At 39.9% G+C, this 15,855-nt stretch overlaps 1 protein-coding gene across 6 annotated transcripts in view; it reads right to left on the bottom strand.

Annotated features, from left to right (window-relative positions):
• DGKB (diacylglycerol kinase beta) overlaps positions 1-15,855 on the bottom strand; it is a 269,619-nt gene that overhangs the window by 190,888 nt on the left and 62,876 nt on the right. For all 6 annotated transcript variants that reach the window (XM_081883233.1, XM_081883235.1, XM_081883232.1 and 3 more), the window contains 6 exons: positions 13,142-13,218; positions 12,084-12,104; positions 8,325-8,478; positions 5,546-5,683; positions 3,093-3,142; positions 2,089-2,163 (listed from right to left, as the gene is read on the bottom strand). In XM_081883233.1, the coding sequence (XP_081739359.1) occupies positions 2,089-2,163; positions 3,093-3,142; positions 5,546-5,683; positions 8,325-8,478; positions 12,084-12,104; positions 13,142-13,218 (515 nt within the window). The remainder of the gene's footprint in view (positions 1-2,088; positions 2,164-3,092; positions 3,143-5,545; positions 5,684-8,324; positions 8,479-12,083; positions 12,105-13,141; positions 13,219-15,855) is intronic.

The raw sequence follows: 15,855 nt of genomic DNA, 5'->3' as shown, positions 1-15,855 counted from the left end.
CAGTGGTTCAAATCCCCCAACAGCGTGAGCTCCCATTGCTCAGTCCCTGCTCCTGCCCACCTAGCAGTTCAAAAGCATGTCAAAGTGCAAGTAGATAAATAGGTACTGCTCCAGCGGGAAGGTAAACGGCGTTTCCGTTCACTGCTCTGGTTCGCCAGAAGCGGCTTAGTCATGCTGGCCACATGACCCGGAAGCTGTACGCCAGCTCCCTCAGCCAATAAAGCAAGATGAGTGCTGCAACCCCAGAGTCGGTCATGACTGGACCTAATGGTTAGGGGTCCCTTTACCTTACCTATGGAACAATATAGCTTCTTAACCTATATTTGCTTTGTTTTGTTTCTCCATTTTCATCTCCCAGTAGTGCTTGCTTCAGTTCTATCGCTGAAATTCTGACTAGCAAAGAGGGAAGTTTCAAAAAAGCACTTAAAAAACCAGACTGCAGTCTTATTTGTTTATATTAGTAAATTTACTTCTAATTTACTTATAATAGTAAAAGAAAGGAAAAGGGGAGATAAAACCTCAATACATTTAAGGTGTGCTTTTGTGAAAATTCTTCCCTGCTGACATCTGAGAGCACCAGATTTCTACAAAATGATCAGTCTGAATGGTGGATCCAAGGGGATGATCCCTTTCCATCAGGCTGCATCTAAAGGAGAGGTGGAATAGTGTGGTCTCAACTCCATTGGCTCAGCCAGTTGCCAGTGGACTCTTCCTTACAGCCATGACCATTGCACTCCATCACTATGTAATAGAACAAAGGAACTCAAATCTAAATATAATTATTTTCCTCTTCCCTTTTGATTCACAGCTCTTTACAGTTTAACTATCAATTGTAGAAAAAGGGTGTAGTTAAGGAAACAGACTGGAAAGCATACAAAAATATACCTGTACTTAATCCTATCTGCCACACTTAATGAGTCACTTGCTGTACCTATTCACTGAGCAGACCTTGCAAGGATTTTGTTTTCTCCCTAGGCAGTCCTTCCGTCAAGAGATTCTAAAACTTAAGTGCAACGGAAGGCACTCGTCAAGTTCAGAGATAAAGGGTTTGTGCATTAAAAAAATACCTTGCATCTTATTTTAAGAGCTCAAATCGGGTAAACCTTTGTCCGTGACACAAGAAGAAGAGGAGTTTGGATTTGATATCCTGCTTTATCACTACCCGAAGGAGTCTCAAAGCGCCCAACATTCTCCTTTCCCTTCCTCCCTCACAACAAACACTCTGTGAGGTGAGTGAGGCTGAGAGACTTCAAAGAAGTGTGACTGGCCCAAGGTCACCCAGCAGCTGCATGTGGAGGAGCAGGGATGCGAACCCGGTTCACCAGATTATGAATCTACTGCTCTTAACCACTACACCACCACACTGTTATCACGATTTAATATGGCAGCAGTTGGCAGAAGCTGCTGCTTCGACCACTCAGGACCATTCTCCAGTCACAAATGATGCTGAATTAAGTTCCCGTTACTTTGCTGTCTGTCGCAACATTAAGCCAAAAGGTTAATGCCACTCTGCTATAACAGTAAAGCAGCTGGAGAAGGAGAGGTAAGCAGAGGTCAGAGAAAGGACTGCGAGCAGAGAGTGTCCTATTTGCCATTCTTTGATCCTCATGGGAAACTCTAAAACTAAATGTGATGCATCCAGAGTGGCTAAATGAGAAACATCTGTGGTCAACCTGAGGCAGCTCCATCTCCCTTGGTGCCTACCCATAATAGCAAGCCTTGAGTTAGAGACCAGGTTGATGTCAGAAGGTTCCAGGGAACCTTGTGAGATGGGTGGTTGGGTGGGTGGGTGGAGTCATGGTAAGAGTCAAGAGAATGAGTGGCATTGAGTGGAGAAGTGTATTGTGATAAAGACACTAATATCAGCATACGTTAGCAATTTGTATTAATGACTTTTTTAATAACAATTTATTATAAATATTATGTAATATGTGCGTTGCTGTTTTAGTTTTATGTACATATTTTTATATAACAAGTGCTATGGCAATGATCTAAATAAGCAAGCAAACAAAACGTTAACCTTAAATCAAATTATTCAAAACAGTCCTTTCATTATTAATTAAATCATTGACCTGAAGAAATGCTTACTGGACTGAGTTCAGTGACATCCCATTCAAGATATTCTGCAACGTGCATCATCTGAGCGATAATGTTTTCCAGTTCCTAGGCATGAAAGCAAGATACATGATCCTTGTTAAACATACTTACAAAATTGCTTGTTAATTTATGCGTATTTCTCCTTGAATTTAATGAAGTTAACTGAATTGTTTTAACACAAACTAAACAGGTATTTTAAAATTTAATTGACAATGCTTTTTGGGGTTTTTTTGGTAAAACAAGTATTAAACATTAATTCCTCTTGCTGAAATAACATAATAACATTTCGTACTGGAACATGACTGAAAGCAGGAAGGGACTACAGAATCAAGCAGGGTTGGCAAGTATTGATGGTACCACACAGAAAGATCCATTTCTTGTTTAAAAGCCACTTCCACAGATCTAAGCATATATGGGGTGAGGTAATCCTTCAAGTAAACTAGTTTCAAGCTGTTGAGAGCTTTATATACCAACAGTAACATCATGTACTGTTACTCTCAGGAAAAACTGTGCAAATAAACATGGCTGTCTCTGTGGAGTCAGGGAGGCAAATAAATATTTTTTTTCTGCACAACTACATACAACTTAAGTGCTTCATTCCAACCTGCCACTTGAAAACTTTTTTTATAAAAAAGGTTTATTTTCTTGCCTTGCTTATACAAATCCCTGTTTCATTTACATGGATTTCTTACATTGGCTTAAATCTAAAAGGTATTGTTTAGCAAGTGGAAAGAACTTCCTCACAAAGCAGTGGTTTTGTGAGATCACTTTGGTGATTTGTTCAGCGAAACTTAGTTCCCACTGACATCAGTTATGACTCAACAAGTGCAAACAGCTTAGTCGGGAACAGCTTATTTGGGATCAAACTCTACAGCTGCAATTTTGATAAAACTATCTGTTGTGTATTTAACACAAACACCTGCAAATTCTTACAAATTTTCCATTTCTGTCACATTACAACATTAACAAATGCTGCTATGAATTAATAAAATTACCGAGCTATCCAGGAAACCATTGCCATCTGTGTCATACAAGCGAAACATAACTAAGGAGAAAGAAAATATTAAAACCATTATGTAAGAAAGCAATGAGCTCATATTTAATTTACGTCATCAATAGACCAGAACCCTACACAGAATTAAGCTATACTAAAACCAATGGTAGAATTTACCATCCTCCCACATACTGTCATCATTTGCAGTATGCAAAAGTGAAGGGAGCTGTAGTTCAATACATCTGAATGATCATAGTTTCCACAGCCTGACTTAAGGTTTCACCTGAATCAACCTATCATCTTTTTCTGAATGAGGGCAACCACCTATATTTTAACTCAGTTTTCAGCAATATTTAAATATTAAATATTTTAAAGCAAGAATCTATAAGGAAACAGCAAATGCCCAACCAGGGAAATATTCACTAGAAGTGTCAATTCCCTTCCCCACCCTATGCCCTCCCCTTGAAAAACCAGATGTGATCAATCATTGCAATTACCTATCATATGTAAGTTGGAGACTTGTACGCATCTTACTTCCCCTCATAGCTTATTTCTTTTTTAAAAAATAATAATCATATTTTTGTACAGAAAATGAATTTATATGCATCACATGTGAACTGGGTAATTGAGAGGTATAGCCAATATTCACGTTCCTTGTAGCGTCATCACATGGCTTCATGGGCCAGTTGTATCTGAGAGTGCTTAGCACACACGTTCTTTGAGTTCCATAAATCTATAACCAGGCAACAGCCTGGGGTCCATGTTTGCAGAAGGAAAGCAGTTTCTGTGAACCAGTCTTAGGCCCGGTTTGCATTCTATGTTAAAACCCTAGTAAAGTAAAATAAAGCAAACATTGGCTTAACATGCACAGGTTCTTTGCTTCTCTCCCACTCCTAGTGGGCCACACAGGCAGCCACAAACAAACAAGTCAGAAGCAGCATAAGGCAAAAACAAACCTTGGCTTGCCGCTCATGTTATATTTGGAGAGAAGCAAACCAGCAGCCTAGGTTCGGACAACACCACAAGCCAAACTTTGGTTTGTTCTTCCCCTGCGTGGCACAGGCAATGTGTCAGGTGGGAGGAGGCAAGAACTCATGAACATTAAACCACAGTTTATTTTAAACTGTAGTCTAACAGGGCATGCAAACCAGGCCTTAGAAATCCATCCATCCATCTCTCATTCATGTCCATGCACACCACACATTTTAATGAAATATAACAGAAAGGATTACACTAAGAACACAATACAGTTAGTGACTCTTATCTCTCAGCTTGCAGTGAACCTGAATCTCCAGCAGATAGAGCCTACTGTCTACAATTTCACAGCAAATGTTATTAACAACCCATACTGCTACCAAGTGCATCAAAGACCTGAAAACATTCAAGATCTTGGGTTTTTAATGAAAGGAGTGCAATTCAGTCAATATTACACACTTTTAACTCTTACTGGTTTTTAAAGGAGGAGAAGGTCGGGACCCCAAAGGGCTTAACTAGATAGACTGAATGTTTTGGTCCACAGATTTGCATAATGGGTTTATTTTGTGGGTATGGCAACCTCTCTCTTTGAGTTGCTTTTTACATTTAAATGACATCATGAGCTCAGCCGTACTTGCAGTCTAATAGAACAAAGATCCATCTTTGGGTTCCAACTGAGTTTGGATCATTTCCATTCTACAGGTAGCAAATCCGTAAAACATCGTCTGGAAAACAAACTGCTTCAACAACTATTGATAATGGGTGATTAAAGTTGTAATCAGAGGAGATTCACTGGAAACCAATGGATTTAAGTCAACTGATTTAAATGGGTCTACTATGAATATGACTTGCATTGGATATCGCCCAGGTGCTAATGGTCAGGCCCCTGCCTCTCAGAGCTTTTCTACAAAATGAGCTGAAATCAGTTTTATTAATCCACATCTTTTAAGCATGTTAATTGTCAAAACCTGAAAAATCAGCTGATGCAGGTTTTATGAAAATGTATCATGTCATTTTCATGTTAAAGTTGATCGTATGGGCCAGGATCAAATATTGATCATTACATTTTTTTATAAAGTGGGAAATTTGTGACATTCTGGCATTTGAATTTTCATAATTGATTGAATTCAATTAACTTTTACTCAGAGTAGACCCACTGAAATGGGTCCAATGGGTGTACTCTGAGTAAAACCTCTCTATTTACAAATGATGATCCAAATAAATAGGTACACACTTGAGTTTATAAAACCTAAGAGAGAAAGTTGAAAGCAAAGCTTCAGAAAATCGATTTATATAATCACATTATATATATCCTCATACATGGGTCAATAAGCCTTGAGTGGAGATTGTAACAAATTGTCATAAACATCTTTTACACCTCAAATTTGCAACAATTAGATACAACTGCCATTGGTTAACTGAGTTTAAAAAAACACACACAAAAAAATAGCACGGATATACTTTACGTATACTACATACATTCTAGTTTGTCTTCAGGTCTTCCTCTTTCAAGAAGGGAAAGATAACAAACAATATCTTTCAACTGGATAACTTCTGGTATGTGCAAAGTGGAGGGCGGTGGGCGAGATGGTGTCATGCTTTTAGTAATTCGCAAACCTGAAATAATATTCACATTTTTTATTTTAAGAAAATGCTTACCAATAAAACAGAACTTTTTAAAAATGACTTCCCACATTTGATTTCCTGCCCAGAAAAACTTATTTCTCCCTGTAGCATCTGTGAAACCTGTTACCATTTTTTGTACCAATGATGGGCAAAACCTAGAATGGAGAACCACTGCCTCCTTGGGACAGATCCTGTCTCTGGAGGGGCCCTGTCTAGCCTCCTTCACCCCCACTACCCAACTGAGCGGTAGATTAGCATTTCCATTAGAAGGAAGGAAAACAGCAACAGAGCAATCTTTTCAGTAGCTGCTTTTCTTTCTTGTTAGAGACTGAGAAAGTGGCAGAAGAGTGGAGGTAAGTTGGAGAACAAGAGGATAAAGTTCAGCTAGGATAATAAAAAGGGAGTACAATGAATGCGGTATTCTATGTTCTGCTATTCCCACCAGTTTTTCAGATACAAATGTGAGGAAAAGAATAGCAGCTGTCCCAAACACCAAAGATGTCTTAAATCCTTAGCCTGGTGGAAAGCATCAGTTGAAAGCAACCTGCCGTTAAACTCCTTAGAAGGGACAGGAACAGTTCTGGAAGGCAGGGTCATGTGCAAGTGTAGAAGGAGGGAGAGGAGAGTCAGAAAGACCCCAGTCCATCGATACAATGATAAACAGTCGTTACTTCTCCCAAAGAATCCTGGGAACTGGTTTATTAAGGGCACTGAAAGCTGTTAGAAGGCTGGGTTTCCCCATTCTAAAAACTGCAAACTAGAGCTTTTCACCATGCTCAAAAGCCTCTCTCTCTCTCTCTCTCTCTCTCTCTCTCTCTCTCTCTCTCTCTGACACACACACACACACACACACACAGAGAGAGAGAGAGAGAGAGAGAGAGAGACTTTTGTTTAACACCCAGCTTAATGAGGAATTTCAACGAATCAAAAGGTTTCTCACTTCTTTTGTTAGGTGTCCAAATGTTTTTAATTAACGGTACTATGCTACTGGTTCTTTGCTCCTCAGGTTAACTCTGAATATTTGCACCTTCATGTAAACTTGCCTGCCGTTCTTTTTTAAAACAACATAGTATAATTTGAATGTGCAACTTTTGCCTTTGAAGGCAATTTGGACACAAAAAGCCCTCTCAGAACAAACCATTTATTTGCTTAGTGCAAGGAACAAAACCTAGTACATATTAATTAACAGCAATCCCCCGAACAGCACATTATCCAAACAAAAACAAGACAATTAAAAGTCCTTGTACAAACCACGGCAGTAATACAAATACAATCTGGTCCCAGTAATTTCAATGGGCATTGAGTGCTGGAAGGAGAAAAAAAAGCCTAAATAAGAACTAAGCTGCATACTGAAGCACCCCCAGTCCTTGTGCTTCAATAGAAAATACAGAGGCCTACTATGCATGTAACTTTCGGTACTTAATGAATATTGTTGTGAGTTTGTGTGGGGCCAGATTCGCCTAAATTCCTGGGTGCCAGATTCACCCCATAATACCTGGATGTAGTAAACATCAGATCTAATCAAGTTCTGATTAAACGTTGCTAAACACAGAACCCCCGCTGGATTTAGTTATGCTAACAAGCCAAGCCAACTTGTCAGTGCCAGCTGGATGGCCCATTAGCTGGAAAGGTCAGTGGTGGCCCATCAAGGAAACCACTGGAGGGCAAGAGTGACAGGCAAGAGGGAGTGGGGCCCATTCTTTCCTGTGTGCTAGTGGGCAGATGCAAAGCACAGGTTTAGCATTTCAACTTTGAACTATGTAGGCTGTGGGGAGGCCACTAGTGTTGGTTAGCAGGGAGGAAGAGGAGGTGCAGAACTCCATGTGAACTGGGGAAGACAGACTGGAACGAAGAGACACAGAGGACAGCTTTTTACTGCCCTTTGAATCCAATGCTGCCCTCAAGAGGGGAGCCAGACCCTCACAGAATGTGAATGCTCTGCAATCCCGCCATCTAGGGTCAGATTGTATTTATGTCTAAATAAAACCCATATGTCATAAAGACATCACAGTCTCCGCTGTGCCTCATTGTCCCCAAAGGGAACACAGACCCTGGTAAGCATGTGGGCAACCTCTGGAATCTCGCAACACTCATGGAGATTGGGGAAGCATGTAAAAATATTAAGGGAGTAGGTGAATAAAACACTGGGAAGCACCTATGAAACTTGGACCTAAGATTGTCCACTGAGCATCTCGGGGGTCAAACTACATGTCCTGGTTCCGCTGAAAACATTGCTTTGAGAAGAGTGGTTTGGATTGGAGAATCAGCTGGGAGTATTAACCATTCCCCTGTCAAATTGTTGCCCGAACAATGGCTTTGCCTCCTACAACATTTTCAAACATGTATTTGTTAAAGACTACATTCAGTACGGCTAACTCCAGCAAAGCTCCTGGTGTGACCCTTTATCCCTCTCTGCCCAAGCTGAAATTGTGACTGCTGTTTTTCTTCCTCTCCCGCTAGCTGAACAGGCTGAGTCATCCCTAAAAGATGTGAGTCACTAAGGAGTATTAAAGCCTTTTCATTAAATCCTTGATCACGTGGCACGTTAACCAAAACTATAACGATAGGTCCAGTGATAACAATAACAAAGACCGCCAAGCACCACATTTTATCTATTTATTTATTTACTTACCTCCTGGAAGGAGCGGGGGCTTATTCTTTACCATAGGACTACTATAAGGGATTTTGCTGCCAAATGAGGTAAATAGGTGCTCACAAAATTCTTCTGGGAGGTCAGCCTCCAGGAAAGTCTTCATAAATAACTTGAATCCTTCTAAGTCAATTGTCTGTAGAAGAAGACAGGGAATTATCTATACCTGAGTATTTTAGGATGAAACGTAATGTTTTGTTTTGAAAGGTGGCACATAAATTTCTAAAAATATATAATTGCAGGCACAAGGCCTCTATCACACATGGGATGTGCACACATATGACCATTTTTCAACTGAATTCAATCAATCAATCAATCAATCAATCTTTATTAGGGTCCAGAGACCCAACAAATCATTACAAATCAATACACAATTCATACAGCCTACCTCCAGGTTAAGCAAGCATTTTGTTTGGAATATAGGGCTCATTTGTTCTTGCAACCACCGATAAAAACGTTTGCCACTGCTAACGTTCTAGCATTTGTCCAGGCTTCCAGTAGGAACCTGACATAGTGAGCCTCTGATTTTCCCGGGAAAGTACCAGCAAGGGTATCGGTTCAGTATAGTATAGTATCAGTTCAGCCCTGGCTTGCTCATATTTTGCACAATGCAACAAAATATGTTTTATGGAATCAATGTCTTGATCACACGAGCAAAGTCTGTCCTGGTAGGGAACTCCTCTCAACCTGCCAGACACTGAATTCTATATTTCTTTTATACTTATTGACCCAGTTTGTATGTCACAGCAAACCAGACAATGATTCACAGTGAACACACCTATCTGAGCTGTCTGTTTCCTCCACATACTAGTGAGGACAAGACAAACCATGATCCCTGGCCTTAGTGTTATGTCTAAACCAGAGATAATACTTGTTTCACTCCAGCACCCTGCAATGCAAGAATCACAACTAAAGCATCCATGACAGATGGTCATATGTTTAAAAACTTCCAATGAAGGAGAGTCCACAACTTCTCAAGGGAGTCTGTTCCACTGTCAAACAGTTCTTACTGAAAGAAAGCTCTTTCTGATGTTTAATCAGAATCTCCTTTCTTGTAACTAGAATCCATTGGATTGAGTCCTACTATCTGGAGCAGGAGAAAACAAGCTTGCTCCATTTCCCATGTGACAGCCCTTTAGATATTTGAAGATTATCAGCACATCTCCTCTCAGTCTCCTCTTTTCCAGGCTAAACATACCCAGCTCCCTCAACTGTTCCTTCTAAGGCTTGGTTTCCAGACCTTTGATCATCTTGGTTGCCTTCCTCTGCACATATTCCAGTTCCTCAATATCCTTCTTAAATTGTGGTGCTCAGAACTGGAAACAGTATTCCACGTGTGGTCTGAGCAAGGCAGAATAGAGTGGTATCATTACTTCCCTTGCTCTGGACACTATACTTTGGCTGATGCAGCCTAGGATAGCATTAGCTTTTTTTGCTGTTGCAAAGGATAAAAGGTAAAGGACCCCTGGACGCTTAAGTCCAGTCAAAGGCGACTATGGGGTTGCAGCGCTCATCTCGCTTTCAGGCCAAGGGAGCTGGTGTTTGTCCACAGACAGCTTTCTAGGTTATGTTGCCAGCATGATTAAACCGCTTCTGGTGCAAAGGAACACCATGACAGAAACCAGAGTGCACGGAAATGCCGTTTACCTTCCTGCCAAAGTGGTACCTATTTATCTACTTGAACTGGTGTGCTTTTGAACTGCTAGGCTGGCAGGAGCTGGGACAGAGCAACATGAGTGCACCTCGTTCTGCGGATTCGAACTGCCAACCTTCTGATCAGCAAGCCCAAGCGGCTCAGTGGTTTAGACCACAGTGCCACCCGCATCACTGTTGACTCACACAACCCAATGACAAGCACTGGACACACACACCCCACCCCTCCAGCAATAGTCAAACTCTTAACTGTCTATGGATCAACACTGTTGATGCTGATTTTTGTGTGTGTAGCAGGAGGAAAGAGGGAAACTTATTAAGTACTGATGCTAAAGGTGCAGCACTTCTCCATCACATGAATTTCATCCTTGGTCTTCTAAATGACAATATTAGAAAATAGCAATCTGTTTTACATACTTTTAGATTAAGACTGCAAGTTCTTCCAGTCCAGTAAGGAGCAACTTCTTATTTGTATGAAGGCAAAGAATGCAGTACACAACACCAGAATACAAAACTAATGAAACAGCAGACTCTGCATCTGTGATGTCTTGGAAGAAATATCCTGAGAGCAATTTTAATGGGAGAGGTAAGCTTATTCATTTTTACAGCTGGTGGTCAAGAATATTCATCCACTTTATTATGTCCCTGCGTCACCAAGCTTGTGGGAACCATGTGAGGTAAGAATTATTAGTCCGCACTGTCCTCTAAACACATCCACACACTCCTGCTCTGTGTGTCATGGCAAACACACTAAAAATAAATTGCAATATCTATATGCAAACAGCTACAAATAATGGGATACCTCTTTTCCCTAACTGCAAGGGAAAGCAAGCAAGATGCCTTTGCCCTACGTAGTCCGACAAATGCACAGCCACCATAATCATAAATGAAAGCAGTATGAGAAGAGAGGGGTGGTGAATCATACTGAAATCATTTACGACACCCATAACCAAAAATCATGTCTGGCATAATTTAGAGAATATTATTAAGCATGTCAATAAGAGCAATACATGCACAATGACTTTCAGGCTGCGCAATATATTTTGTTGAAGCATCCTTATAAAGTTCCTTTAAACATGTGCCTACTCCGTCCAAGAGGCTGATGACTAGTTGGTATACAAATAGAAAGGACATAGTTCCTCATTCCCTCGGCCAATAAAGCGAGATGAGCGCCGCAACCCCAGAGTCGGTAACGACTGGACCTAATGGTCTGGGGTCCCTTTACCTTTTTTTAACTGAGTCCTTAATCCTCAAAATGGGACCACAAAATAGGAGCCAATCTATCTCACTATCACGAGACCTTTCTAAGTTAAGGGGTTATTATGAACAAGGGTGTTCACAGGTGACAGGGTAGAAGAACATCTCATTCTACAGATAAGGACTTTGACAAAAGCAAGTCAGACACACCAGCTTAAAGCCACAGTTTTACAAAATATGGACCAAGACAATGAATCACTAGTCCCTAGTTCCAACAATATCTCTAAGACCCAGTGTCATGAATTAAGATCCTCCCGCTATTCTGTGACTGGAGTTTATAAGTATAATTAGACAACTAGATAATGCATTTCATGCGAATTCAGAAAATCTGATTGTTCATATACATAATGCTCTATGCATCTATTTTGGAAAATAAATAACATACAATCCAATCCTGATCTCCATGCGTATTCCAATGTACACAGAATGCTATTTTAAGAACAGCTTACTCCATATAATACTGGAGCTGTTCTGTACATACCACAAGGATGCAATCTTAACAGGAAAGTTTATGTATACGACAGCACAATGGAGACCCTGCTTTTGCAGGGTCCAGCAAAACATGTGTGTCTTCGCCTTTCACAGAAAACAGTGGCAATAAAGTCTATTCATGAGTTTCCCAACAAACTACGGTGGGGTTGGGATGTGGGGGTGGAACAGTATGAAAGTGAAGTAACCATGAAGTCAATAGTCTACATTTTCTGTAACTGTATTATTTTTGCAGAGGTGCATGCAACTAGAAAAAAGTATCAAGAGTTCTGCAAAGCTCCATAAAATCAGTAACATGACAGATACATTATAAACAAACAAAAAACCACCAACGTTGCTTACTTGTTTAAGAATATCTTGCTTCTGGGGTGCATGAAAGAAAAGAAAAATATATAAATAATAGTAATACAGTCCAGCAATTCTGAATTTCTTTTCTTTAAAAAACAGCATTTTCAGCTGAAAGTCATTTTACAACTAGGAAGATCAGAAAGTAATAATGTGGTAAGTGATAATAAGTCTCTTTATATGTAGTTAGTAATAAGCACAAAGAAATTGCTCTAGAACAAACTAACAAATGGTATAAACTTTGGATAGTCCCTTTTTTGGCCATGTAGCAATGTCACTTCATTTGCATATGAATTAGCACACCAGGAAGGCACAAGTTACCATGTCTGGTGTGGGTCTGGAAAATCGCTAATGTTGCAGGAGTACGATTGAAGGGTCCAGCTGAAACAAGACCCCATATGGGTAAGTTCTGATTGCTTGTTTCCACCATTTTTAATGTAGGTGTGCAAGGAACTGCTATATTTGTACTGAATGTTCCCAGTGAACAGGCTACCTTTAATGATCTAATTACACCCAACTCTGCCCAATTTCTCTCACTTGACAAAGGTGAATCTCTCTCTATGGTTCTAAAGGGGATTCAGAAGCACCTCACACTCATCATTACAACCATCCATTGATTTCATTCCCATTTTACAGGTAAGGAATTGAATGAAATATTGCACACATAACCACAATCAGGATATGGCTCAAAACCGCCAGACTGCCACATTTAGGTTCTGGATGCAAGACACCACCTGCCTATAAGTTATATGCATGTGGGCTCGCTGCATGGTCTTGCCAAAATCATGGACACAGAATCCACATAGGTTTATTCAGTTCACAAAGCAAAAACCATGCATGGAGGGTGGAGACCAGCTGCCAAAACCCCGACTGCAGTTCTTTGCACAGGGCTATTGATTTACCAGAGTCCAACTTTATATCAACTGGAGCACAAAGTGTCAGGCAACTTTAGAAATTGAAAAGACAGCAGAAAAAGTAATCCTGCAGAATGCAAAACATTAATTTCAATCAACTAGTGCAAATATCTAAAAGTTAGAAAAGACAGACAAAGTTACCCCTTCAGGATTGTACTTTGCTAGCACACCATTACCATGGAATTCTTCCAAAACATCCTTAATTTTCTTTGTAGAATCTGCAAAAACAATGACGGATGACATCAATTTATTCATCTTGTACAAAACAAGGGATACAAAGTACAGTATATTTACATCAGTCATCCACCCCAAAACCAAAGCCTGTTTTCAACAAATAGTCAAAATTTCAATCCTCCAAATGATCAGAAGGAAAACCAGCAGAATGGCGAAGATTAGATAAACATTAATGAATAACAACACATGCATAGGCTGAATTATAAACATTAATGCTTCTCCCAGCAGTTGTTTAAAGGTTACTTATTGCTGCCTAAATCATACTACTACAATACTATGCACAATATAGAGTGAGTACCAAGAGAATGATATCCAAGGATTCCCAGACAATATTGAAGCAAAATCCTTTTAAGTCCTAGAGAAAACAATAGGTTTTTCCAAGAACAGCCAGGAAAAAAAGAGCAGTTCTCAGTCCCATCCTTCATCAGAGATGTCTGGTAGAAAAGCAAGGACAGGAGGCATGGGGATCACAAGGAGCCTAACATTATGACCCTATAGGAAACTTTTAAGATTTCAGAACCACAAATGAGGAATAGCAAGCTTAGAAGAACAAGAGGTCAATGAGTTTATAATCTAAAAAGAAGAGCAATATATAATTACTAATAGGTGGTGGAAAATGTAAACTGGAACATAAAATTCATGAGCTACATGAAAATGTAAACTGGATCACAGAAGTCTTTTTTTTTTTAAATATTTTATTAGGTTTTTAATAGACAAATTTCCACTTTCAAATACATACTTCCATGAATCCAATGGACTCCCCCCATCTCCCGAGCACTGCATTCCCTGTGTAACCAAAACCTCAGCAATTTGTTAACTTGTTTTATACATAACAATATATCTTCCATTTTATCGTGTTATCTGATGTAAACATTTCAATACAATTGCATTAATTTTTAATTTCCACACAATAAAAATATTTCATTACCTCACTTCTGTCTTATAGTGTCTTATTTATCAATTCAGAAATTTGCCGATACTGAAGCTATACCTTCCTAGAAAGGAGCATTTTTTAACATTCATACAGCTTATAATGCTTTTTCATATAGTCCTTAAAGTTTTTCCAAACTTCCTCCGTTTCTTCTTCTCCCGAGTCTCGAATTCTGCCAGTCATTTCAGCCAACTCCATATAGTCCATCAGCTGCGTCTGCCATTCTTCCAATGTGGGTAGATTTTGTGTCTTCCAGTGCTTTGCCAACAAAATCCTCGCTGCCGTAGTAGCGTACATAAAGAAAGTTCTATCTTTCTTGACCATCCTCTGGTCCACCATGCCCAAAAGGAAGGCCTCCGGTTTCTTAGGTAAGGTGAATCTCAGCACCTTTTTTAGTTCATTATGTATCATTTCCCAGAAGGCCTTCACTTTCGGGCAGGTCCACCAGAGGTGTAAAAATGTCCCTTCCTCTTCCTTACATTTCCAACATTTATTATCGGACAGGTGATATATCTTTGCAAGCTTGACTGGGGTCATGTACCACCGGTATATCATTTTCATAATGTTTTCCTTCAAGGCAGTACATGCCGTGAATTTCATTCCGGTGTTCCATAACCTTTCCCAGTCTTCAAACATAATGTTATGCCCCAAGTCCTGTGCCCACTTTATCATAGAGGATTTGACAATCTCATCCTGTGTGTTCCATTTAAGCAGCAAGTTATACATTCTCGAAATTAGCTTAGATTTTGGCTCAAGCAACTCTGTTTCTAGTTTTGATTTTTCCTCCTGAAAACCCACTTTTTTATCTGCTTTAAAAACTTCCTGGATTTGAGCATAATGCAACCAATCTCGCACCTTGTTTTTTAACTTTTCCATACTCTGTAACCTCCATTTATCTCCAATTTTTCCAATTATTTCCCAATATTTAGGCCAGTGGGCCTGGATCACAGAAGTCTTGAGTAGAATTATTTGGAACAGATTTTGAAAATATTTGGTGACAATGCCCTAGAATCATAATGCTGCACTAGAAAACGGATATTTTCATGACTTACAATATTTCTCAGTTATCTGCTTCATAGTGTTCTTGTGTTTATACTTGTACACAAATTGCAACAGCTGGTGTTTTAATTATTAGTTTCAATGCTTAGTTGTTTAGACGTGTTTGCATTTTATACTCAAAGGCCAGTGGCTGATGCAAATGGCAGCCATAGCAAAAGCAGTTCAGACAGAGACTGTGGCCCTGGGGGAGAAAAGGGGGTGAACATTTTCTCTCTGTTCCATGTTCTCAGTGAAAATTGCACACGCAAAGTGCTGCTACTTGCCGCCTTAGGGGAAACTTGCGCACAGCATGCAGGTCAAAGTGCCAGGTAGGGGTTTTTGTGTGTCTTACATGTGTGAAAGAAATTGATCAGGGTCAGCCTTCTCCAGCCCACTATCCTCCAGATGTTATAGATCACAAATCCCATTAGCCTCAACCAGCACGGCTGTTGTTATAAGTCTAAAATACACGAAGGCCACCAGGTTGGGGAAGGCTCGTTTAAACTAAAAATGAACTCCATTCTTGATTCAGTATACGGAACCATGAAGTCTCATAACCTAAATAAAACATTCCCTATCAATGGTACTATGATGGGATAATGAGCTGCTTGTGCGTAAAAGCTTGATCCCTCTGGTGTTTGGCTGGTCAACC

The sequence above is a fragment of the Podarcis melisellensis genome (genome assembly GCF_964234715.1).
Source record: "Podarcis melisellensis genome assembly, chromosome: 12".
In the NCBI taxonomy this organism is placed as follows: Eukaryota; Metazoa; Chordata; class Lepidosauria; order Squamata; family Lacertidae; genus Podarcis; species Podarcis melisellensis.
The sequence above is the reverse complement of the archived record's forward strand: the minus strand, read 5'-3'. Positions and strand labels throughout refer to the sequence as shown.